General features: G+C 43.0%; 1 protein-coding gene across 2 annotated transcripts in view; it reads right to left on the bottom strand.

The window, feature by feature from the left end:
* Nucleotides 1-27205, bottom strand: part of palmdb (palmdelphin b) — an 81484-nt gene that overhangs the window by 50921 nt on the left and 3358 nt on the right. For both annotated transcript variants that reach the window (XM_054751372.2, XM_054751374.2), the window contains 3 exons: nucleotides 6907-6957; nucleotides 3385-3465; nucleotides 1856-1986 (listed from right to left, as the gene is read on the bottom strand). In XM_054751372.2, coding sequence (XP_054607347.2) covers nucleotides 1856-1986; nucleotides 3385-3465; nucleotides 6907-6951 — 257 coding nt within the window. In that variant the 5' untranslated portion in view covers nucleotides 6952-6957. The remainder of the gene's footprint in view (nucleotides 1-1855; nucleotides 1987-3384; nucleotides 3466-6906; nucleotides 6958-27205) is intronic.

The following is a 27205-nucleotide window of genomic DNA, read 5'->3' as shown; positions in this document are numbered from 1 at the left end:
TGTGTGTGTGTGTGTGTGTGTGTGTGTGTGTGTGTGTGTGTGTGTGTGTGTGTGTGTGTGTGTGTGTGTGTGTGTGTGTGTGTGTGTGCCTGTCCTCTGCATCGGAGCTCTTGCCCCGGCGAGCAGACAGCTGACCGGGGAAAAAACCTGTGCATGGCACAAGATTATGAGGACACACTCAGCACATTAATAAAATAATGTGGTTTAGAGTCTCCAAGAGCAACACAGCTCCTGCCCGTCTTTGTTTATCTTATTATGGAGGACACAGCGGACTTTCTCGCACATATTAAACGTCGCCAAGTGGCTCGAGAGTTTTTGTATTGCTGAGAAGTCCCTCGAGTTTACATGTGAACACCGCACCGCCCGTTTGAGAGCAACTCACTCTATCCAGCCCCACCCAACCCTGATCATGCTGATGCTAATGTGTAAGCGCCATTAGTCCTTCCAGCATGTCCTGGGCCTTCCCTTGGGCCTCCTCCCAGTTGGACATGCCTGGAAAACCTCACCAGGGAGGCGTCCAGTCTGCATCCTGATGAGATGCCGGAGTCACCTCAACTGGCTTCTCTCGATGTGGAGGAGCAGCAGGTCTACTCCAAGCCCCTCCCGAATGACCGAGCTTCTCACCCTATCTCTAAGGGAGAGCCCAACCACTCTTTAGAGAAAACTCATTTTGGCCGCTTGTATCCGCAATCTTGTTCTTTTGGTCACTACCCAAGACTCATGAACATAGGTAACAATTGGAACGTAGATTGACCATTAATTCAAGAGCTTTGCCATCTGGCTCAGCTCTCTCTTCACCATGACAGACCGGTACAACGCCCGCATCACTGCAGACACAGCACCAATCCACCTGTCGATCTCACGCTCCTTTCTTTTCACTCGTAAAAAATAAATTTAAACTCCTCTACTTGAGGCCTGGAGAAGGCATTCTACCCAGTTTTGATTCAAGACCATGGTCTCGGATTTAGAGGAGCTGATACTCATCCCATACCCACCCCATTGTAGTGCCATTTAAAACATTCCTTTCACACAAATAACAAAGAAAAAAGTTCTGTTTAAGTTTTGTTTTTCAGATAAATTTACCAAAATAAAAGCTTATAAGAAAGAAACACTGGCTGGAATTTAGCATTTTTACACAAATGAAAGTTCATTCACATCTTTAGAGAAAATGTCAAGACAACAAAGAATGATTCTGATACAGTAACAAGGTTCAGAAAATTTAAATATCCATGTATTATGAGGGATTTTTAAATGTGCATCAGCTTGGGAACATCACTTATGGCACCTGAGATGTGTCTCTTTATCAGATTTGCTCTGCATCACGGGTACACGAATGAGACAGCTTAACCCCTCTACTGGCTCACTGACCACATCACCTGGACCAGATTTCTAAACCTTTCAAAAACTATATATATATCAGAACAATGTGAAGAAGAAAAAGAAAGAACTAAAAAAGTTTCCAGCAGTTAGATAAATAAACAAATAAATAAATAAATAACCAACACAGAGGATTTCTATTTAAAAGGTGAAGCAACCAGGAGGAGGAACAGTCTCAGTCAGCTTCTTCTTCTGTTTAGTCCTGCTTTTGTTCCAGACTACCTACTGGTGCCAGAGCAAATGTTGGCTCTAAACAAAAAGGTGAATACTGGAAACCAGAGCCAGAACTCAGAAGTGTTGAAACTGGTGGTTTCCTAAGTGGACCACTGGGACTTCATTCAGATGTGGCTGAACCTCAGAATGAGGAGCACCCAGACCTCAGAGCTGAATAGACGTAATTCTGATGTTTCTGTTAGAGTGTTAGTGTCCTTTTCTGACTGACTGGATCTGATGTGTGTCAGATAAGCTGCACTCGTACCTGAGGATCTCTCTCTGCAACTGATCACTCTGCTGCTGCTCATCCTGAGCCTGGATCCTCATGGCCTCCTGTTCTTCCTCCGACTGCTGACTCAGACCGTCCATCAGCCACTGCTCCCTCAGGGCTTTCTTCTGTTAACACACGCACACACACACACACACACACACACACACACACACACACACACGCGCGCACACACACACACACACACACACACACACACACACACACACACACACACACACACACACAAAATGATGAAAACAGACATTATACACACATATATAAATTCAAATACTTTCTGTACCCACTATCCACACATCCATCTATTTTAATCTGCTTATCCGGAGTCGGGTCACGGGGGCAGCAGCCTAAGTCAAGAGGCCCAGACTTCCCTCTCCCCAGCCACTTGGGCCAGCTCTTCCGGGAAATTCCAAGGCGTTCCCTGGCCTGCTGAGAGACATAGTCCCTCCAGCATGTCCTAGGTCTTCCTTTAGGTCTCTTCCCGGTTGGACGTGCCCAGGAAACCTCACCAGTGATATGTCCAAGATTCATCCGGACCAGATGCCCGAACCAAATCAACTGGCTCCTCTTGATGTGGAGGAGCAGCGAATCTACTCCGAGCCCCTCCCGGATGACCGAGCTTCTCACCGTATCTCTAAGGGAGAGCCCAGCCACTCTGTGGAGAAAACTCATTTTGGTCGCTTGTGTCTGCGATCTCGTTCTTCCGGTCACTACCCAAAGCTCGTGACCATAGGTGACGGTAGGAACATAGATCGACCGGTAAATCGAGAGCTTTGCCATCTGGCTCAGCTCTCTCTTCACCACAACAGACCGGTTTAACGCCCGCATCACTGCAGATGCAACACCAATCCACCTATCGATCTTGTGCTCCAGTTTTCTCTCACTTGTGAACAAGACCTTGAGATACTTAACTCCTCCACTTGATATATATGCATATGTCTATATATATGTGTGTGTGTGTGTGTTTGTGTGCGTGTGCATTTTGTTCACTTTTGTTATATTGTAGCCATTTGCTGAACTCTGTTAATTTAATTTTTCCTCATAAATGTACACCCAGCACCACATATTGTTTGTGGGATGTTTTAGTTATTCTTTTTAATAAATCTGCAGACATTTCTAAAGTTCTGTGTGTCTCTGACAATGTGGGGTGCTGGGTGGACATTAATGATGAAAAAATGAATTTAATAGAATTCAGCAAATGGCTGCAAAATAAAGAATGAAACACTGATGAGGATCTGAATACTTCCCGTACCTACCATCTACTACCGAATGGTTCATCTTTGTTAATCTGACATTTCCATGTTGAAGTGGGGATTTTGTACAAAACTGATGAGAATGTGTAATTTTAGAAACATCACCATCTGTTTATGACATAAATGAGAATCTAACTGCAGAAGAAGAGCACAAACAACTATGATGGAATATAAAAAATATTAATAAAAAAGAATAAAATTAGATTCATATAAGTTTGTAGCTGTGGCCCAGCCTTATTAAAGATAAATTACCTTTATGTACTGAAGTTTTAATTTCTCCTCCTCAATCAGCCTCCTTTTCTTGGTGATGTCTTCCTGGATCCTCCTTTTGTCCTGCGAAGAGACATCAGATGTCTTCACCTAGAAATTATCCCATCTGTTGTCTTCTCATGACCCCCTTCAGCTAGGATCTCAGTGGCCAGGAATGTCTAACCACATATCCCTCCCTGTTCTGTTCCCCATAATCTCTGCAACATCTGCAGAAACATCTTAATCTGAGACAAATTACCATCACTGGATGTTGGACACGCTAACTATAGATTATCAGAAATACCACCTGTACATTGTTCTCTCAGACAGATCATGTGGTCGGACTTCCTGATGTCACACTGAGATGATCTCTGGACTAAAGTTAGCTCTCTGATCCAGCTCCAGCACGGCTCTTCATCCTGATGAAAGGAGATCCTCTGGTGACGTCTGCTGGTATTTATAGTCGTGCCTCAGTCTGAGATGGCTACGTCAGCTCAGTCAAACGTCTGAACCATGATGATAATTTCATGAACTGGGAGAGGCACATTCTGTGACTTCATGCAAACCATAAAGAAAAGGACGCTGCAGTTTTGTTTTCATGCCTGCCCAGCAAAATGTGTTCCATGATTCAAATTAAACAGGAAATCCCAAGCAGGGCTGGAGAGTGACATCATTGCCAGTTTCACTCTTTTTTAGTCTCCAGTCTGACCGTACTCACTAATCCAGCACTTTGGGAGCGTTGTGTATGTTTGACGCAGAGGGGCATAGGTCAGAACCCTGGTATGTGACATTAATCAGGAAAATCTGACATGGCAAAGTCTGTCTCAGAGCTTCTGCAGGAGGCTGCAGCTACCCTGGAACACCAAAACCAGCCCAACAACACTTCCACCACATCAACTACCATACCTACTGCTCCAGGCACCATTTTGACGTTCTTCCTTTATTGTAAATGACATTCCTACAGCACATGATGCATTTTGCACGTTTGTTGCATTGGGGCCTCCACAGTCTTTATCTCTCAAAATGGCAGGAGTATCATCAAAATGTGCCGGTTGATTGTGAAAATGAGAGATTGTTTCTGCTATCCATCCATCCATCCATCCATTTTCAGCCGGGGTCGGGTGGCGGGGGCAGCAGCCTAAGCAGAGAGGCCCAGACTTCCCACTCCCCAGCCACTTGGACCAGCTTCTCCAGAGGAATCCTAAGGCTCTCCCTGGCTTATCAAGAGACATATTCCCTCCAGCGTGTCTTGGGTCTTCCTGTAGGTCTCCTTCCAGCTGGACATACCCAGCAAACCTCACCAAAGATGTATCTAGGAGGAATCCTGACCAGAGGCCAGAGCCACATCAACTGGCTCCTCTCGTTGTGGAGGAGCAGAAGGTCTACTCTGAGCCCCTACCAGATCACCGAGCTTCTCACCCGATCTCTAAGGGAGAGCCCAGCCACCTTCATTTTGGCCGCTTATCCGCAATCTCGTTCTTTTGGTCACTACCCAAAGCTCATAACCAAAGGCACCGGTAGGAACGTAGAGCTCAGCTCTCTCTTCACCAGGACAGATCGGTACAGCGCCCACATCACTGCAGACACAGCACCAATCCGCCTGTGGATCTCAAGTTCGATCGTTCCCTCACTTGTGAACAAGACCCCGAGATACTTGAACTCCTCCACTTATGGCCAGACCTTGTCCCTGACCTGGAGAAGGCATTCAAACCTTTTCCGACTCAAGACCATGATCTCGGATTTAGAGAAGCGGATTCTCATCCCAGCTGCGAACCACTCCAGCGATAGTAGGATATCACGTTCTGATGAAGGCAACAGGACCACACCATCTTCAAAGAGCAGAGACTAGATCCTTAGGCCACCACAATGGATCCCCTCAACACCTTGGCTGCACCTAGAAATCCTGCCCATAAAAGTTATGAACAGAATCGGTGACAAAGGGCAGCCTAGTTGGAGTCCAACTCTCACCAGAAACGAGCTCGACTTTCTGTCGGCATTGTGGACCAAACTCTGACAGTGGTCATACAGGGACCTAACAGCCCGTAACAAACAAGGCCCAATGAGGGATACTGTCAACCACCTTCTCCACATCCCCATAACACATGTAGATTCTTAGGGTGAACTTCCATGTATCCCCCAGGACTCCACAATTTTTTTTCTGCTAATGCATTTTATTTTGGAATTATATAACTTCTTCCACACAAACACAACCGGAGATAGGCACAGACCTGCTGCTACCTTGAACAGGAACAAGCAGGTCCAGAAGATGGATGAATGTTCTTTTACAAGATGTAAAGTTGTTTGTTGTATATGATTTATAATAAATATTAATTAGATGCTAAATAAATAAAATAATCATGATAAAATCTAAATAAAAAAGGAGATAAACTGTTCAGTCAAAATCAGACTTCATCAACCTGAAACCAGACTCGTGTCTAGGGATGGGTACCTTTGACATTTGAATCGATCCGGTACTAATTCCCGGTACCTACGAATCGATACGGTACTTAACAGTACCAATTTTCGATACTTTTGAGTGTTTATTATTTTAATTCTCTTTTATAATTAAATATATATTTTTCTCAATATATAACAATATTTGATAAATATCACGATAAATAACATACAACTGTTTGTATTTTAACATTGTCCTTGTAGTTTTATAAGCTGATAATTAAACTGAAGCAAACATCTTTACTGTGAACTAAATTTACTGTGTATCTTCATTCCTTTTGCTGTCTTTTTCATTTGATTTTTCCTACTGGGAAGTTAGAATTTCCGAGGAGAAAGCGAACGCACCATTAGCTGATAACAATGGGAGCAATGGAAGCTAAGATATCAAGCTAACGTTATCTTAAACAGTTTATTTAGCTGCTGGAGCAGATTAAAACGATGATGCCTCACACTTAGATCGTTGTCACTGGTTTCGTCTTCACCCGTCACATTTAGTAAAGTGAAGCCAAACTTTAGAGCGCGTTCATGTTCTTCTAGTCGGGAATTCGGAGTTCCGAGGAGAAAGCGAATGCACCATTAGCGAAACGGAAGCTGACATATCAAGCTAATTATATTTACCTACCGGAGCAGATTAAGATGAGGATGTCTCACTTAGATCGTTTTCGCTGGTTTCATCATCACCCAGTTACCCATCACATTTAGTGAAGTGGACCCAAGCTTTAGCGTACATTCTTTCTACCATGCTGCTCTGTTTACAACTGGCTCGCAGCAAGCGACGACAAAACGCTCTAGCGCATGCGCAGCTGTCTAGGCAAGTTCTCGCCATGAAGGACAGGTACCGAAACGAGGCACCGTTTGAAATGACGTGAATTGGTGCTCGGTCGGTACTATGGAATTCGGTCGGTACCTTAAAAAGTACCGAATTCGGTGCCACACGAGTCGTGGCAGACCCACTCTCATCACTACAACATTAAAGTTCACCACCTAAACCAGGTGAATACCTCATTCATCAGCTGATCTAAAAACTTTACATCAATGAAAAGTTTCTGAAAACAAAGACGCGGTCCTTACTGTGATGGCCTGGAGCCTCTCCTTTAGCAGGTCAGCCTCCTCCATGATCTCCTAGAACGAAACAGAGAATAAACAACAAACAAAATCATGTGGCTCAAACAAAACAATGGCTCATGTGTTTATGTAGAAGATAATCAGGGGGTCTTTTGTTCCCTCTTCGGGGGGAAACTCCCACAGGGATTAAATCTGGGACTCTCCACCATTTGACCTTAGAACTGAAAAAGCCTCTCGGATGAGAGGTGAAATGTCTTCAAGCAACTCAAAGAAGTCCAGATGCTTTTCTTTCAAAGCTCATTAGACTACAATGACCTGGATGACTGAGAACCTTCACAGACAACAAACAAAATCACAAACATCATATCAGGACAGGGTGTCCTGGACTGGTCTTCACATTCTAGATAGTTCTAATCTAACTCCAAATCTACAAAAACACCCAACAGATTACCCGCGTTCCAGGGGAGCACCACCCTGGAAGAAATTAAAAACAAAGACGAGGATTTTGAATTGTGAACGATAGCAAACCGGAAGCCAGTGCAGGGAGGCCAGAACCAGACTGATGTGGTCCCGTTTCCTGGTCCCAGTCAGGAACCTGGCTGCGCTGTTCTGCACAACCTGTAGGTGACGCAGTGATGACTGACACAATCCTGCATATAGAGAGTTGCAGTAATCAAGCCTAGAAATTACAAATGCATGCAGTACCCGCTCCAGGTGGGCTCTTGACAGCATGGGCTTGATTTTTGCAAGGCGTCTCAGGTGAAAGAAACTGGACCGGATCACAGAGTTGATGTGAGCATCGAATTTAAGTCCAGCATCAATTTTCACCCCCAAACTGGTCACAACTGGTTTTGAGTATAGAGAAAGAGGCCCAAGATCAACATAACGATCCACATTCCTGCTGTTGGGGTGAAAAACAATGAGCTCTGTCTTTCCCTCATTCAGATGCAGAACGTTGGCCATTAGCCAAGACTTCACCTCGTTAACACAGGACACAAAGGACTGGATAGAGTGACCTTTCTCCTGACACAATGGAGAGTAAATTTGGCAATCGTCAGCATAGAGATGGAATGATAGGCCATGTTTACGAAAGATTGACCCCAGAGGTAGCAGATACAGTGGGGCAAAAAAGTATTTAGTCAGCCACCGATTGTGCAAGTTCTCCCACTTAAAATGATGACAGAGGTCAGTAATTTACATCATAGGTACACTTCAACTGTGAGAGACAGAATGTGAAAAAAAATCCATGAATTCACATGGCAGGATTTTTAAAGAATTTATTTGTAAATCAGGGTGGAAAATAAGTATTTGGTCACTTCAAACAAGGAAAATCTCTGGCTCTCACAGACCTGTAATGTCTTCTTTAAGAAGCTTTTCTGTCCTCCACTTGTTACCTGTATTAATGGCACCTGTTTGAACTCATTATCTGTATAAAAGACACCTGTCCACAGCCTCAAACAGTCAGACTCCAAACTCCACTATGGCCAAGACCAAAGAGCTTTCGAAGGACACCAGGAAAAGAATTGTAGACCTGCACCAGACTGGGAAGAGTGAATCTACAATGGGCAAGCAGCTTGGTGTGAAAAAATCAACTGTGGGAGCAATTATCAGAAAATGGAAGACATACAAGACCACTGATAATCTCCCTCGATCTGGGGCTCCACGCAAGATCTCATCTTGTGGGGTCAAAATGATCATGAGAACGGTGAGCAAGAATCCCAGAACCACACGGTGGGACCTGGTGAATGACCTGCAGAGAGCTGGGACCACAGAAATAAAGGTCACCATTAGTAACACACTACAACGGCAGGGAATCAAATCCTGCAGTGCCAGACGTGTTCCGCTGCTGAAGCCAGTGCATGTCCAGGCCCATCTGAAGTTTGCCAGAGAGCACATGGATGATACAGCAGAGGATTGGGAGAATGTCATGTGGTCAGATGAAACCAAAGTAGAACTTTTTGGTATAAACTCAACTCGTCGTATTTGGAGGAAGAAGAATACTGAGTTTCATCCCAAGAACATCATACCTACTGTGAAGCATGGGGGTGGGAACATTATGCTTTGGGGCTGTTTTTATGCTAAGGGGACAGGACGACTGATCCGTGTTAAGGACAGAATGAATGGGGCCATGTATCGTGAGATTCTGAGCCAAAACCTCCTTCCATCAGTGAGAGCTTTGAAGATGAAACGTGGCTGGGTCTTCCAACAAGACAATGATCCCAAACACACCGCCCGGGCAACAAAGGAGTGGCTCCGTAAGAAGCATTTGAACGTCCTGGAGTGGCCTAGCCAGTCTCCAGACCTCAACCTCATAGAAAATATGTGGAGGGAGTTAAAAGTCTGCGCTGCTCGGCGACAGCCCCAAAACAACAATGCTCTCGAGAAGATCTGCATGGAGGAATGTGCCAAAATACCAGCTACTGAGTGTGCAAACCTGGTAAAGACCTATAGTAATTGTTTGACCTTTGTTATTGCCAACAAAGGTTATGTTACAAAGTATTGAGTTGAACTTTTGTTATTGACCAAATACTTATTTGCCAACCTGATTTACAAATAAATTCTTTAAAAATCCTGCCATGTGAATTCATGGATTTTTTTTTACATTCTGTCTCTCACAGTTGAAGTGTACCTATGATGAAAATTACTGACCTCTCTCATCATTTTAAGGGGGAGAACTTGCACAATCGATGGCTGACTAAATACTTTCTTGCCCCACTGTAAATGGCAAACAAAAGAGGACCAAGGATCGATCCCTGCGGGACCCCCCAGTGGAGCCCCTCCCAAGAAGAAAAAACATCACCCAGTTTAACACAGAATGTCCTGTTGTGGAGATACAATCTAAACCAATCCAGAGCTGACCCTTTGATCCCAACCCATCGTTCCAAGCGATCCAGTAGAATCGCATGGTCAACTGTGTCGAAGGTTGCATTGAAGAGGCTAACACGTGAGGAGCAGATTGAAATTGTGTTGATATCTGGTGAACGCATGCAGTAACCGGGTCATTGCAGCAGATTTCAATGCAAGACACCCTAGGAGACCACCCATTTCCCATGCTACAGTTAGCAAACTGCTTGCTAAATTTCATGAAACTGATTCAGTGTTGGATTTGCCAAAATGTGGACGTATGAAAACTGTCACTAATGAAGAAACATCAGTGGCTGTCCTAGCTTCATTCAGCAAGATCCCACAGCATAGAACTCGCCACATGTCGCTGGAGAGAGGCATTAGTTGAACATCCCTTCGGTGGATATTAGCTACTCACAAATGCCACCCTTACAAACTCCAGCTACTCCAGCATCTCAGCGAGCATGACCCAGATCGGCACACAGAATATGCAGAATGGGCAAAACAAAAATTGGAACAAGATCCTCAGTTCAAGCAGAAGATTTTGTTCAGTGATGAGGCAAACCTTTATGTGAATGGTGAAGTTAACAAACAAAACCACCGCTATCGGTCTGACACTAACCCATATTGGATAGATCCCTCCAAGACTGCTGGAACAAAACAAGTGATGATATGGTGTGGTACATACAGTACATGGGGTACAAGGATAGTAGGGCAGTTCTTCATCAATGGAAACCTCAAGGCCACTGAATATTTGAAATTGCTACTTGATGATGCATTTCCCTTTTTATGTTTTTTTTTTCAGCAAGATGGTGCATCACCACATTATGAGTGTAAGGTCCGAACAATTCCTAGATGAAAAGTTTCCTAGAAAGTGGATTGGTCGTCGTGGGCCAGTTGAATGGCCCCCAAGATCTCCCGATCTGACCCCCTTAGACTTTTATCTTTGGGGTCATCTGAAGCCAGTTGTCTATGGTGTGAAAATATGGGATGTGCAGCACCTGAAACTCTGAATACTGGAAACTTGTGCTTGCATTTCTCCTGCGGTGTTGCTATCAGTGTGTGAAGAGTGGGAGAAGGGGTTGCATTGACAATCCGTTCAAACCAAGCACACCTCTGTTTTTCTTGTGAAATTCCCAATAAGTTTGATGTGTCACATGACCCTGTTCCTATAGAAAAAACAAAAGTTGGATCCAAGATGGCCGACTTCAAAATGGCCACCATGGTCACCACCGATCTTGAAAAGTTTACCCCTCACATGTACTAATGTGCCACAAACAGGACGTTAATATCACCAATAACTCCCATTTTATTAAGGTGTAGCTATCCTAGGGTGACCATGCGTCCTCTTTCCCCCTGACGTGTCCACTTTTCACTCTCTGTTCGGGGCGTCCGGGTGGGTTTCTTGTATTGATGAAAATGTCTGGTTTTTCACCAAGGAGTAGGGATCAAATTATGAGGAGGCTGGATATCCTACACATACAGGGAGAGCCAGAAAAAAGGTTTGTACCTATATTACATCATTTATATGGACTCAGCGTACCGGGGTTCTTTTGAGCGGAGAGCACAGAGAGCAGCAGAGGGCTGATGGTGCACTTTGTGCAGCTGCGTCCAGCGCACGGTCCATTCTCAAAGTGGCGCAATTAAAAAACTATCATTAACCCACAATCGTTCATGTCTGCTTATATTCTCTACTTTCTGTCTTATTTGTGCCTGAAGCGCTCTGCTACTGCGGAGCTCACTACTGGGGCAGCAGTAGCTCAGGAGGTTGAGCGGGTTGTCCAGTAATCGGAAGGTTGCAGGTTCAATCCCGGCTCCGCACAGAGAATTCTACTGTTGTGTCCTTGTGCCAGACACTTAACCCACCTTTCCAGCTAGTGGTGGTCAGAGGGACCAGTGGCGCCTGTGCTCGGTAGCCTCGCCTCTGTCAATGCGCCCCTGGGCAGCTGTGGCTACATAGTAGCTCATCACCAACGTGTGAATGTGTGTGTGAATGGATGAATGATACACTGTAGTGAAAAGCGCTTTGGAGTCCTTACTCTGAGAGGCGCTATACAAGTGCGGGTCATTTATCATTTATCACCCATGCTGCGGTGACTCCACCTCACTGACGCAGCATCGAAACGCGCTCTCCGCTTTGCGGTCAGGAGATCCCTTTGATCTGCTTAGTTCAAAAGTAACCGTGACGTGAAAAAGTAAGAATCCAGGCAGCATTTTTTCTGGAGACTTTAGAGGAGATGCAGGAAGATGAGAGACAGACAGGACAGGAAAATAGTTAAATAAAAAAAGAAAACAAAACAAAGTGTTGAAAAGTAAAATGTGGCTAGATTTATCTCCACTACACGTTTTTACCTGTATAAAACAATAAGTTATACACATGTTAAATTTATACATCTGATACAATTCAGATCACCTTCAAAACTCAGTCACACACCCATGGCCGTTTCAAGGCATTCTGGGGGCCAAGGCAAAACAGAATACCCCCCACCTCTATAACTGGGCTCCCCAGAAGCCTCTGTGTAATCCAAACCCTGTCCAGGAGCATTAGTTATATGGTGTTTGTTAAAATCCCTCAGACATCACTAACATGTTCTAATATTATCAGATGAAAAACAAACTTATCAGACATGCTGTCTCATCTGCTTCTTTTCTAAACTTGCAAAAAGTAACAAAACCATTTGAAAGCCAATATTTGTGGATTCTCTGAAAGTTTCCATGGAGTCTGTGACCTTTTTTCATTGATCCTATCGTCTAATGTCACAGCTGAAACAAGCATCCTTAATAATCTGTGCACAGGAAGCTTACCAATGCTGTACAAAAGGCATAATAAGTTTTTGTCAATAAAACATTATTGCAGCACTAAAACAGCAGAAAAATTAGATTTAGCAATAAATATGTAAATTATTTACATATGAATTGTTTTAGAGCCCTTTTATTGGCAGATTCTGATATTAATTTTAGCTCTTACCAAAAAATGGGTCCCATCGTGGTTTGTGTGGCATTGCCATAGTGAGACGTTATAGGCACAGATCCCCTGTCCTCTTTTTTGGAAATGGAAATATGGTCATCCTAAGCTATCCATATAAATGGCCCACCCGCTAGTGCTTCTACACATGTTGACCCCCCAAATTCTGCTTCTAACTGGCCCCCACAACTAACCCTTTGGGTTCGATGTCAGTTCTGCACCAGATATGGATGTCTGTGTAAACCAATTGAAAGACTCACTTCATAGACCATTGGTTTATCATTTAAGTCAGTATTGAGGTTATATGTTTTATTACCGGTCTCTTTCTTTTTATGTTACTCATATCTGAAAGTTAATTTATTTATTTAGTTTCAAAAAAGCAAAGAAAGGGAAAATGTCATAAATGGAGACCGGTTTGTGTGTTTGCTTTTAATCACATGAGAATGTTGTTTTGCAACTTTTACGACAGCCATTTGGACATTGGGGCGAGCGCGTGCTGCAGAGTGTAGCTAGAACGTGTGCCTGTGCTGAAATTGTTAAACACCAAGCAGAAAATGGAAAATATTGAAGATTGACAAAAAGAATGAATCAGCAAATGGATCAGGCGGGACTAGACAGGAATAACCAATCAAGAGTCCAGAGCCAGTGAACAATTTTTGTCTAAGGCAGGAAAATACTTGCTTTTAAACCTCGTGCTGACGTGGGCAGTAGTCTGCGTCTTGCTGACATACTTACTGCTGCACAGCACGTTGTACAAGGGGGTTTCACTAGGGGGCACTGTTGAGAACTCAGGCCAGATAAAGGTGTTCTCAATGTCAAAGGCACCTGGCCTCGCACGACAATGTCTTGCTTACGTGGACACCGTCCTTCCTTGGTCAAAGAAAATGGTTGAATGGAACAGACTTGCATCACGTTACCGCCTTGTCACATGACACGGGAGGTTGTTGGGTATTTTTATAAATGTACCTTTTTGAGGCCTAAAAGATGCCCACTACACATCATGAATCTCTGTGTTGGCTGTTCATGAAAAGGTTGAGCAAGGATGTCGATTGAGAAACCTCTGTACCTCTGTAACTTGAGAAGGCCCGCCTTCTCCCCATCCATTTGTGAATAAAGCCCCTGACAAACTGGGAGCACACGGGAGTGACGTGGGAAGAAGCCTTGGAGAAGGCCATTCCTGCGTCAACTCTCCATGTTTTGGAGACTCAGGGCAAAATGTCTTCCTTGTTGTCATGTGTGTTTATTTCAGGTTCCAGGGTTATGGAGATTAAATATTACTTAACATTTAATTACCTAACATTCTGGTCTCCTGATGGAGACCGCGGGTATGCAGAGTTGGTGAGGTGAAGGCTTTGAGGCTGGAGCAGAGTGGGGGCTGGATGTCTGGGCCCAGCTCACGCAAGGTGATCACGAACATTAACAAATAATCAATTTACTCTCTCTCTCTCCGGGTGTATCGTCCTTTAAGGTAATATGGGATAAAATCAAATTACCTAGAGGTAACAATATATTTTATACGTATGAGTTTTAATATAAATACATAAGTTTTTTAACATTTGAAAATGTCTTTATTTGTTAAATTAAATATGTAAGCAAGTTACTACCAGCCAGCCACTGAAGCTGCAACTACTAAGCAACTAACCAACCATCGATAAGTGCTTTAGACATATTCAACATTTCAGATATCAGCCCGATAGCTACAATTAGCTGACAAATTTAAACTTTGGAACTTTTGAAATTTGCCCCCGAAGCAGCTGCCGGCTCCTGATCCGCCATGTCTCCTTGGTGTTGTCAACTTCCTCTGCTGGTGAAACTGCAGCTTGCATTATTAGAGTAACACCACTTATGTTTTGATGGTGTGATCTTTTCCCGTCATGTTTATAAATGTACAATACATTGTCTAAGTATGTCTATGACAGCAGTAACTCAGGAGTTTGAGTGGGTTGTCCACCCGAGAATGCTGCTGTTGTGTCCTTGGGCAAGACACTTAACCCCCCTTGCCTGCTGGTGGTGGTCGGAGGGACCGGTGGCGCCTGTGTTCGGCAGCCTCGCCTCTGTCAGTGTGCCTCAGGGCAGTTGTGGCTATGTTGTAGCTCAACCCCACCAGTGTGTGAATGTGTGTCTGAATGGGTGAATGACTGATTGGGTCGTGAAGCACCTTGGTGTCATGGTCTGTGTCGGCGTCTCATCTCATGTGTCTCCTTTTGTCCTCCATTTGTCTCTAGGTGCTCATTTTGTGTCTTCTAGCGCCCTCATGTTTCGTGTCTGCATCTTCTTCATGTGCCTCCTGGTGCTCTCCATCCCTCTTTAGTTCCCTTCGGTGTCTCATAGTGCCCTCATGTGTCCTTTGTCTGCATCTCTATATTGTGTCTTCTGTTTGTAGGCCCTCATATTATCCCCTCAGGTCCGGTGTTTTATTAAGTCATCCTCAGCCTCCTCCAGTCTGTAGCGCCAGCCTTGTCCCCAACTCAGTGTATGTGTGTGCATGTGTGTGTGTGTGTGTTCTGCCCAGTTAGTGTTTGTGTATGTGTGTGTGTATGTGTGTGCTCCCCAACTCAGTGTATGTGTGTGCATGTGTGTGTGTGTGTGTGTTCTGCCCAGTTAGTGTTTGTGTATGTGTGTGCTCCCCAACTCAGAGTGTGTGTGTGTGTGTGCGTGTGCGGGTGTGTGTATTATGTCCTCCTCCAGATAGTTTGTGTGAGTCCTTCCCTCAGTCTCCAGGTTTAAATTTTGTATTTTAGGTTTATCTGCCCTTCTCTGTTCTGTTTCCCCATTAAGATTATTATTGTCACCTGCCTTCCCTCCAGCAGCTCACTCCGCACACCTGCTGCCTGTTTTCCTGATTGCCCCTCCCAGTCTATTTAAGCCCTGTCTTGTCTTTGTCTTGTGTCGGTCCATTAATGTTTGTTGATTCTGTCAGTTTAGTCCCGCTGTGTTTAACCAGAGTTTCTTGATCCCCAGATAATAATCTGTCTTTGACCTTTTGGATTTTGACTCCCAGTTTGGATTACCTTGGTTTTTTGCTCACCTACAAAATAAAGACCTTTTACCTAAAATCTTCATCCCTGCCTCTGTGTCATCCTGGGTACTGCATTTTGGGTCCACACCACTGTTTCATGACACTTGGGGGCGTTGTAGAACCCTAAGAAGGTGCTAAAAAAATACAGGCCATTTTACCATGTCCAAGTGTATGTCATAATTTTTCTTCAAATTAGTGTCTAAGTGTTCTATTCTATTGTATGTGATTCTATTTTAAATATTACTGCATATTATACAGATGTTTTTTATTATTCTAATATTGAGATGCACAATTTCCAATGATGTGTTAATGTTAGTATTTTCCATTAATTATTGTTATTAAAATAATTATAATTCTAGAGTTGAAAATAATTGCAATAGAAGAAATTTATATATATTTTAGTCGACTGAAATTAAAACAAATCGGGCGAATAAAACATGACTAAAATTAAAATGAATGTTAGTCAAAAGACCAAAACCAATGCTACATAACATTTCTTGTCAAAACTGACGCTGCTTACATCTGAACTGGAATGACACAAGCTGGTTTTAATGGTTGTGATGGTAAATGTCCTGACCATTCTGGCGTTTTGTTTCTGAGCAGAGAACACCTCTCTGTCTGCTCGGTCAGCAGTGGGACCAGGTCCAGGTTTCTATGGTTACTGGTACTCTAGTTGTGTCAGAGAACCATAATGTAGCAGAAGAGCCAAACTAACAAGACTTACACCCAGATTGTGCTTCATTATCATGTTGACTGTATGGAGGTACATTTGGTGCAATAACATTTGCGTTTTGTTACTAGGAACTTGAAGTCACAGAGAAACTTTCAGAAAAATCCTTCTGTGACGTCAAGTTCCTAGTGACAAAAACACAAATGTTATTGCACCAAATGTACCCCCATACACCTGCACCAGTTACACAAGTAACACCAGTTAACCTGAAGCATCCTTCACAAGCTTCAAGAGCTTGAAGCATAAACACTGACTGCTGCTGGACAAAGAAATCCAAGAATGTGCAAAGACAACATGGAAACTCCCTCTCCCTTGCCAGGAGGTGAACCCAGGACCATCCTATTGCAAGGCAGGATTGTCACTTGTGTTCTGATGGAGCTTAACACAGCTGTTTGTGATGTTACATGCACGGACTGGAGATGTGGGGTGTGGTTAGCGGAAGAAGCAAAAGATGTTCACTAATGGTAACCGGCGTTTTGGTTGGAGCGATGGAGATGATGCCTCTTCTCACATGGATTCAATTCTAGTCCAGATTGTATTTATTTTCAGGTGTGATAGGTAGAAGGCCACAGAGAGAAACAGCATGTCTGTGTCATGTGTCGAAAATTGTGGGATTTGATTTGTGCCAATAGGATCAAGAAAAACACGTTGGAGATCAAACAAATATTAAGTTAGGGTGTGAACTGTCACTGTCCTATGGGAGAGGACTTCTCAGAAGTCCCACCCACCCAAAAGGGTTGTGTCAGATTTGGAAACAAAAACTCAGGGATTGCAAAGGAGAAAGCCAGGAAGTGTAACTGCAAATCTGGTAGTGAGAGCAAAGCTCTGAGCAGCGAGAATGAAACAAAGGAAATTGATAATAAAAACGCATAAATGCAAACAGAAAAAGGAAACATACTTTATTACTCATTTTAAGAAGTTGACTCAGATCGTAAGTTTTACTTTTGAAAACATTTTTTTCCTCTAGTCAATATTTTTGCTCTGTCAATTTCTTAAATTTTGTTTGAATGTCAAAGTGTTTTTCTTGATCATTTTAAGAATCTGATTCAGATCGTAAGTTTTACTTTTGAAACATTTTTTTTCTCAATGTTTTAATATTTGTTTGATCTCCAAAGTGTTTTTTCTTGATCCTTTTGGCACAAATCTAATCCCATTGGTAGTGACTGATCACGGCCTGAGGAATGGAGCTACCACAGCTGTGCTGGACGTCAGGAGCATCATGGAGAACAGGAAGTCAGATCCGTGTTCAGGAGCACCGGTGTTGAATAAAACATGTAAAAGAAAAACATCCCAGTATAACGTTGTGATTTTTAAGGCTTTAGGTCAAGTAAATATCTACACATGCCCACATACACACACACACACAACATAAAATTGTAAGTCGCTTTGGATAAAAGCGTCTGCTAAATGAACACACACACACACACACACATCTAAAGTATCATTTTGCAGCAACCAACTCTCAGAAGACAGGGAAGAAACAGGTTTTTCTGCTTTGGCTAAGTTCATCCTGTCCCGTCGTTTAAAACATCTCTGTAACCTCGTAGGTTTATCTGCCACAGCCGTGAACTAGTCTGATGTTATGTCCACTCATCAGGATCTGATGATTAACTCACACCTCACATCTGTCCTACGAAACAGCAGGAACCAGAACGTGTGCTGTAGACCTCGCCTGTTCGCCCTAACATACTAACAGAACACGCATCTCAGCCACACAGCTCCCACACCACACAGCTCAGGTCTACAAGTGAAGGGAAGAACCATTTCTTCTCATGTCTTTGCTGTTCCTTCTGCATACGTAGGTGTGATATTTGCTCCCCTTCACACTCTGCTGCCCACACACACACACACCTCCTGACTAATAGCAGCCTTTCACACACACACACACACACACACACACACACACACACACACACACACACACACACACACACACACACACACACACACACACACACACACACACACACACACACACACACACACGCACGCACACACGCACACACACACGACTAAAATTGCAGTCATCTCTCACAGGGCACATGTTTAATTCACAAACCAACAATCAGTTCAGGTTTTTAGCTTTAAATGTAAATCACCAAATCAAAGCTCGATCACGTCCGTAAAAGCAGCAACGGCGCTGCTGGAGATCAGAGTTCCTCATCTTTACACCCTGATTGTCACATTGTTGGTCTTCCTACACAAAGATCTGGCTTTAGATGGCTTGTTGGACATTAATAGTGATTAATCCTGTTCAGAGCCGTGTCATCAGTCAGCTCGTGGTTATACAACTGAACACACAAACAAGCAGGTTTGGTGATAAAAGGCATTGAGGCTGCCGGTGTTCTTCTACAGGTCTGTGGAACTGGCTGATAAAGGAGTGAATGGGAGGAGCCAACAGAAGGTCAGTCTTGTGCCCACCTGTTGACACCACTGTGGTCTGATCCTGCACTGCTGAAAATAGTCTGCCTGGCTTACAGCTGGACCTGCCTGACACCAGCAGGACACCATCTGCAGGGATATCAGTAGCAGGTGACATCTGCCACCTAAAGAAAGTTCTGTGCAGGAAGAAAACACTCAACACCTTACAAATGATGGATGCATAATGTGAAGAGTCATCTAGGAATAACTGCTGATTTCTAACTGAGTGGTCTGTTTCAGGGAAATAAGGCTGTAAAGTTTTAGCCTGACAAGCCATCCTATATAAAGTGGGTGGAGAAAGTTTTCAGATTCCCGTCAATTTTTCACTCTCTGTTATGTTGCAGCCATTTGCTGAAATCAAATAAATTCTTTATTTTCCTCATTAATGCACACACAGCACCCCATAGTGACAAAAACAGAACTTGAGACATTTCTGCAGATTTAATTAAAAAGACAACTGAAATATCACATGGCCCTGGGGATTCAGACCCTTTGCTGTGAGGTGCTTTTCATTTCTTCTGATCATCCTTGAGATGGTCCTACACCTTCATTGGAGTCCAGCTGTGTTTGATTATACTGACTGGCCTTTATTTGGAAAGACACACACCTGGCTATATAAGACCTTACAGCTCACGATGCATGTCAGAGCAAAGGAGAATCATGAGGTCAAAGGTACTGCATGAAGAGCTCAGAGACAGAATTGTTGCAAGGCACAGATCTGGTCAAGGTTACCAAAACATCTCTGCTGCTCTTAAGGTTCCTAAGAGTACAGTGGCCTCCATAATCAATAAATAGAAGATGTTTGGGATGACCAAACCTTTCCTAGAGCAGGTTGTGTGGACAAACTGAGCTAACGAGTACCCCAGCTAAACTAACCAACACACTGACTGAAACTTGCTCTTGGTGTGTGTCGTGCCAACAGAAGCAGACTGGCAAACAGTGACTCGGCTGAGAAAAAATGTGCCTGTAGATGCGTCCATGAATAATGACACAGGTGATAAAACGCCAACTTCTATGATCTCCGAGCTTTCGTAGATCGTCATCACTTTACAATCCTTAACGGTCTTATATTGTCAGATCGCATGGCCTGACTTCCAACCCCCCCCCCCCCCCCCCAACCTTAACCATCTTGCTAGTGCTAACCTCCCCCCTGTGGCGTCCGGGATTTGAATTTGCATTAGAATTATTGGAGAGCCCTTTTCGTACAGTTGTGGTGAAAAATGGCACTTTCGGCATTGTTGGCTGACGCAAAAGTGACTGAACAAGCGTTTGTTTTCGACATGAGTGAGGAGTGAGAATGTGTTGAATAAAGAGTGAAAAATTGACGGGGGTCTGAACACTTTCCGTAACCATTTTATGTAAATATATAGTTTGTCCTTGTGGGGTCAGAGTTGGCTTTCAAACTGTCTCTGCAAGCAACTGGACAATGCTAGGACCAACCAGAGCAACCAACACCGCTACAGAATCAGTCAATGAGGCAGGTCGCCATACACAGTCAAGAAAGAAAATACATCTTTTAAAAATAAACAACTTGAGGGTTGTCTGTAATTCAAAGTGCTTTACAGAAGCAAGAACAGCAAACACAATAAATCAAACAAAGAAATGTAGATATTTATCTCAGATTCAACAAACAGATAAAAGGCATAGTCAAAAGGTTAGCAGTTACAGTGCAGGAACTGCAGCATAGCTAACATTTATTAAAAGGCTGATGAACACATGAAGGATTTTAATTTAGGTTTAGATTTTTAATTTAGGTACATTTAGATTTAAAATTTCTAGAGTTGGGGCACATTTCAGGTCATGAGGAAGCTGATTCCATCTGTGTGGAGCACGGTAGCTAAAAGCAGTATCACCCTGTTTGGTTCTGACCCGGTTCCACCAGCTGACTACTTCCTAAGGATCTCAGAGGCCTGCTGGGCGTATATACAGGAAGAAGATCCGACATGTATTCTGGCCCCACGCCATTGACAGATTTATAGATTGGCAGAAGCACTTTGAAGTAGAATAGGTAAGAATTATAGTGAAATATTCACAAAACATTCCAATGTCTCAAACATGTTGGAAGGAAGGTTACATTGAAACAGATTTCCCTCTCAGCCGCCAGTTTTTCTCCTTAACAAATGGCCAAAGAGGGATGCAGTCTTTTACAATCTATGAGCCCACAGGGTTGCCAAGGCTACGCTGGCAAGCACTGCAGCAAACATTTGTAATTCGTCACTGGCCGACAAAAAGCAGCAGCACTTTGGAAAGGCCAGTGAAAAGGAGCGACCCAGAAGTTATTTCTTGTACCCCTAAGAAGCCACAGCATATTTTTGTTTTGTTGTAATATCACGTTAGCAAACATTGAGCTAACAATGCTAACACTGAATGAGAACCACATATTCAACTCTAAACAATCTAAAGTTACTATGCAATAATCAACAACTCAATATTAATTAATGCATCTACTTATCCGCTTAATGTGTATGGCTCCTCTTTGCTTGTCATCTAGAATCTTCTGGTGCTGATCCGTAACTGGCAACAGCCATGAAACTCAGGAAGAGGGAAGTCATTTGTTTTGAAACATGGCCTGCAGTACCCCAATTTCACCACAGGATGTCATTATTATTTCATGCATAAGTAGCTCTATCTGCTCATGTCTCAAAGGAAAGCACAAATCTCAATTGACCAAAGTTTAGACAAAGTAAATTGTGCACTGTTCCTGAGCTGAAGCCATCTTTGTAGTTTTTTTGTGTTGCGGCTCTGGTGCTAAGCCCAATCAGCATCTTCACAAACAAAGAGTGCTGTGACTGGCTTGACCTGAAACAGTTCGGGCCTACCTGCTGAGGCTATAATCGAGCATGGCTTGTCTCACCTGAAGAGTACTTTGCTATTGCACAGTTTTCTAGATTTCTAAGCTAATAAAAATCATGGATGCCAAAATTAGAAACACAAACAAGATCAGATCTGATTTAATGTTTTTTTCCCTTTAATAACTTAGGATAATAAACTGGACGTTGAAATGAAATAAACTTGGTTCAAGTGTGTTTCAAGACCAAAATCATGTCAGTGAGAAACAAATAAGAACCTCAAGCAACCTGTGTACGAGGAGATTTTCATTATTAAAGTAATTTATGCACAAGGTTATTTTTAGTGGCCAGTCAGGGATGTTGGGAATAAAGGAAGAATGGTGCCACTGAAAAAGGACAAAACCAAAAACATCACATGACAAAGAGAAAAAAACCTGGCCCTAAATCCAAACCTGGTGTCTTTGTCCAACTTCAACTTTGTCTAAATTTAACGCCGTTGTGATGCTGCGGTCTGAACCAGTCTGTCTGAGGCAGAATGAAACTGGTCTGATACCGATCTATGATCTGATTGGTCTGAAACATATGGTGAGGTAGGGGTGGGGCCTCATGATTGAGTTTCACCTTTTGGATCCCAACATCCTTAATCTACCACTGGCCCTGACCTTAGGTCATAAATTCATCTGCCGAGAAGTCAGATCTGGTTCTTCAGACCTGACCCCATTACCTTCCTAACTGTCTGCTAAGGTCCTCCTACGCCTGCTTCGCCCTCCTTAATCTGATCTCTACAGGATTAGCAGTCAACACACTAACAGCATATGTCTTCACTAGTCTTATGTGTTGTCTGTTACCAAGGCAGACAACCTCGAATTAGCACACATGGCTGGGAGTTACAGGCATCATGACTCCCAAATAGTTCCTCACAAGCAGTCCTAGGAGCTTACAGAGCCGAGCTAAACCAAATGATCCAGATCCCGTAAAAGAGCAGGAATTCCCATCAGCCCAAGCTGGTTCTTCATGTATGTCTAAGCAAAAGCAGTAGTGAGGAAAAGGCTTTGCTCCTCACGCCACTTCTTGTTTATTTGCATGTTTGTCACTCTTCAGTGCAGTGTCAGTTTCACTGGCGAATAACTTTTTTTGTAGAAAATAAAATTTTTGCAAATGAAAATGAAGACTAAATTATGACGACTATTGATAAGCATTTTAATGACGAATGAAGAACAGAAACAGAAAGCAAAATCCAATCAGAAAATGGAAAGATGTGAGAACAGAAAAAAAGAACCAATCAGCAAAAGGAGCAGGCGGGGCTAGATGAGAAAAGAACCAATCAGAGTCCAGAGCCAGCCAGCTGTGTGAACAAGCTACCAGTTACCACAGACATCAAATGTTGAACAGTTTATGTCTAAAAGGAGAAAATGTCCACAGCTGGGAGGAAAATCGTTAAAGGTGATGATCTGAAAAGTGTTTCCTTGGTTGTAAAAGTTCCGGTGTCAGCAGCGAGCGTTGGTAAGGGTGCTGCTACTCGTATTTTATCAGCGTTCGTGTTTTTGTCAGGACAAAAACCATTCAGAAAGCTCACCTTGGTAAATTAGTGCCGGTAAAACTCACCTGAAAACAATTCTTACCTTTTTGTTTACCTCCTTAACTTATTAGAGTAACACCTTTACATGTATTGATTATGAAATTTCCTGTCATGTTTACACGTTATACAGATTTGTCCTCTTTTATGAACACTGAGAAGCACAATTTCAAACTGTCAGCGTTCATTTTATTATTTTTTATTTAAACAATTGGAGATATAGTTTCATTGATCCAAAGTGTGAAATGGGAAGTTTTCATATTCCTTTAGGTGTAGTTAACATTTCCTTTACATACATTGGAAATGATCGCATTAGGAGAGAAATAAATTAGTTTTAGTCGACTAGAATAAGACTAAAATGTAAACTAATTGGATGACTAAAATGTGACTGAAATTATAAAGAAGTTTTGTAAAAAACCTAAAATTAAATTACATGTTTTGTCAAAACTAAAGGGCAAGTAACGCCTAAATTAACTTTTTTTTGCTGATAACCTGTATAACTGAGTGTCTAATGGTGATGTACACATGTGTAATCATTAGTGTGGCAGTTAAGTGCAACTTACTTTAAATTTAGTATTTCAGCCCAAAACCATGATTCTATCTCCATCTTCAGGTTAAAAACTCTGCTCCACATTCATGTAGAACCAGCTGTGGCTGATGGCTGAGCTGAAAAACGTGACGTTGTCAGCAAATTACCAAGTGGCTGCACCGCACTGGTCTCCAGGTGAGGCAGCCGCACCTCCACCTGACTCAGCCACTCACACATTAGCGCTCTGAGCCACTCGCCTCCTTGAAAAAAGACCCTCCTCCCCTTTTCATCTAATTATCGCATTTAACAGGAAATCCTCCAGAATGCTGCAGGACCTGTGTCTGCTCTTCTCCTGAGGGGGTAAGTCTTGTGTGAGTGCGTGCACGAGCTCGTTAACAACTCGTTTTTAGATTGAGAAACTGCGACAGCAGGCGGGGGTGTTGAGGGGGGTGCGATCTACCACTGCCTTAGTGCCACTCTTTCGGTCTGCCAGGAGACGCCTCTTTCAGAAGCGTTTTCCTAACAGGAAGTGTGGATAAAATACGTCTCCACCCAGGCCTTGACCCTCACTTTAACACTGCTTCAGTGTAGACGACACAAGTGCACACGAAATGCGGTTTTGAAGTGAAGGTTTACAGTTAGCCACTCTAAACCGCATTTTTAAGCTTCATGCTCAGCATCTGCATAGAACTCGGGTCAGGACTTGGACTAGACCTCTCGTCTTCATTAGTTTTACTTCAGCCAATCAGAGGTGGACGTGCTTGGGATGTTTTTATTATTGTTGTTCTGCTGCAGAACACAGGTTTGTTTCAGCTTGATGGTCAGACATTGTCCTTCAGGACTTGACAGAAGAATTCATGGTTTACTCATCACAACAGGCCCAGACCATCACACCGCCAAATTTCACTGCCAAAATGCTCTTTTTCTGAAATGCAGTTTGACATTTACACTTACACCAGGTGTAATGAGAAACACACCCGGACAGTTTAATAAACTGGCAGCGATCTTATGAATCTAACTTATGAAACTTATGATCTTATGAAACCTAACCATCAACAGCAGGACAAGATATCGCTAAATAAAAACTGGAGATCATCACAACAACCACACGAGGAGGCCAAGCACCAGGGAGGGTGACTGGTCCATAGGTGAGGGACGGACGTGGTGCTCTTCTTGGGTTCTAGACAATAAAGCTGTTCCTGCACAGCCAGATGGTTCTGGCCCTGAACTCCAGCTGGACTCTTTCAGAGGTTCTCCCTGTGGATGCTTCCGTGCAAAAGCAAAAAGCGTCTTGGTTTAACCCTTGTATTGTGTTAGAAAGCTGTTTACATCTGTGGTGTTAGCGGGTCCATTTGGACCCATGATTTAAAAATGCTTGAAAATGCTTAAAATCACCAGTTTTCTTCAAATGTTGTTTTTCAGCCAATTGCTAGCTTAGTATGTATTCATATAAATGGAACCAGTGTGTGAAGTGTTTTTTAGTTGGCTCGACAGACAGTATTTTTAAATATACCACTCATTTTTGATTGCAAAAACTGTTTAAATTCACTAAATATATATATTTTTCTTATAGAATGAGTAATAATAAACTATACATGTGTTATAAACTAATATTAAACTGCACCCACCAAAAAATAAAAAAAAAATTTTTTACCATTTAAAATTATTAACAGTAAACATCTTTGGTGTTTCGGGTCAAAACAAACCTGCATGGATAAACGGCAGAATAAAGACAACAAGTCTACTTTATTTCCATAAAACCAAATTTATCTAACCAGACCAAGTAACCAAACAATTTAACCATAAAATGAACAATGATAAACAACACTGTGTGTGTGGTTTTGTGCGCGCACATGCACCTGCACTGACCATAAACTGACCATTGAAAATAATGGTGTTAGCGCAGGCATGTTGTTCTGAATTAACCATGATCTAAACAATGGAAACAAACCATAATTTGAACTGTGTGTGTGTGTGTGTGTGTGTGTGTGTGTGTGTGTGTGTGTGTGTGTGTGTATGTGTGTGTTGGTGATGTGGGCCATAACTGCACATTGGGCCGTAATAGATCCTCGGAGCAACCCATAGCTTTTAAGTGATGCATACAGCAGCCAGTTTTCTCCACGTGGTCATTTTGGACCCAGAACACCACAGATGTAACTTTTTTTTTGAGACCTTTAGAATTTACCAAAATTGTGAAAATTGATTTAGCTGCATTTAAATAGGTGTGTCTGAGGATTAGAAGAAGAAGAAGAAATTATCATTTCTATAGCGCCTCTCAAGATAAAAATCATGAGGCACTTCACAAAAACAAAAAATGTAAAAATATTAAAAAGAATTTAGAAAATGGTTAAACATATATTTAAAATGAGCAAAAAAATAGACAATTGTGAAAAAAATGTGTTAAAAAATGTTAAGAAAGAGAGAGAGTGAATAGGAAAGAGGGAAATCAGCGGATCCTGAGGAAGGTGGAATAGGTGGGGAGAGCAGAATAAAGAGAGAGTGGTGAAGAAGGTCATACAAAAGCCAGCTTGAACAAGTGAGTCTTCAGCTGCTTTTTAAGGAGACCACTGAGTCCACTGATCTCAGGCTCAGGGGGAGAGAGTTCCAGAGTCTGGGGACCACAGCAGCAAATGATCTGTCACCTTTGGTCTTTAGCCTGGTGCTGCACAACCAGTAGGCTTTGGTCACTGGACCTCAGGGACCTGCTGGGGGTGTAGGGTCTAAGAAGATCACCAATGTAAGATGGTGTTTGTCCATGTAAGGCCCTATAGACCAGAACCAGGATCTCGAAATGAACCCTGAAGTTGACTGGCGGCCTCAGAGAGATAAGAGGAGAACCACTCCAGAGCAGATCCTGATAGGCCTACCCAGTCTCTGAGCCTATCCAGTAGCAGGTGATGGTCAACAGTGTCAAAGGCTGCAGTCAGGTCCAGCAGGACCAGAACAGAACCGTCTCCTGCATCACTGTGAGTCAGAAGGTCATTAGAGACCCTAAGAAGAGCTGTTTCAGTAGAATGAGCTCTACAAAAACCTGACTGGAAGCTATCATAGATGTTATGTTCATCAAGAGCAGCTGTGAGTTGTTTAGCCACAACCTTTTCCAAGATCTTGGAGATGAACGGAAGTTTAGAGATGAGTCTGAAGCTGCTATGGAGAGAGGGGTCGAGACTCGGTTTTTTAAGAAGAAGGTGGATTACAGCATTCTTACAGTAAGCAGGGACCTGACCAGAAACCAGAGAAGCATTAATTATAGAGAGCACGCTGGGACCGATGGACTGAAAAGCACTTTTAAACAAAGATGAGGGTAAGATGTCGAGGGAGCATGCAGAGGTCTTCATAGAGTTAACTAGTTTGGTTAACTCAGACAAAGAAACCGGAGCAAAGCTATCTAGGATGATGGGCCTGGTTGGAGTCGGGAGAGGCAGCGATAAG

This window comes from Nothobranchius furzeri, chromosome 7, assembly GCF_043380555.1.
Source record: "Nothobranchius furzeri strain GRZ-AD chromosome 7, NfurGRZ-RIMD1, whole genome shotgun sequence".
Classification (NCBI taxonomy): Eukaryota; Metazoa; Chordata; class Actinopteri; order Cyprinodontiformes; family Nothobranchiidae; genus Nothobranchius; species Nothobranchius furzeri.
This window is presented reverse-complemented; position numbering and strand designations above follow the sequence as displayed.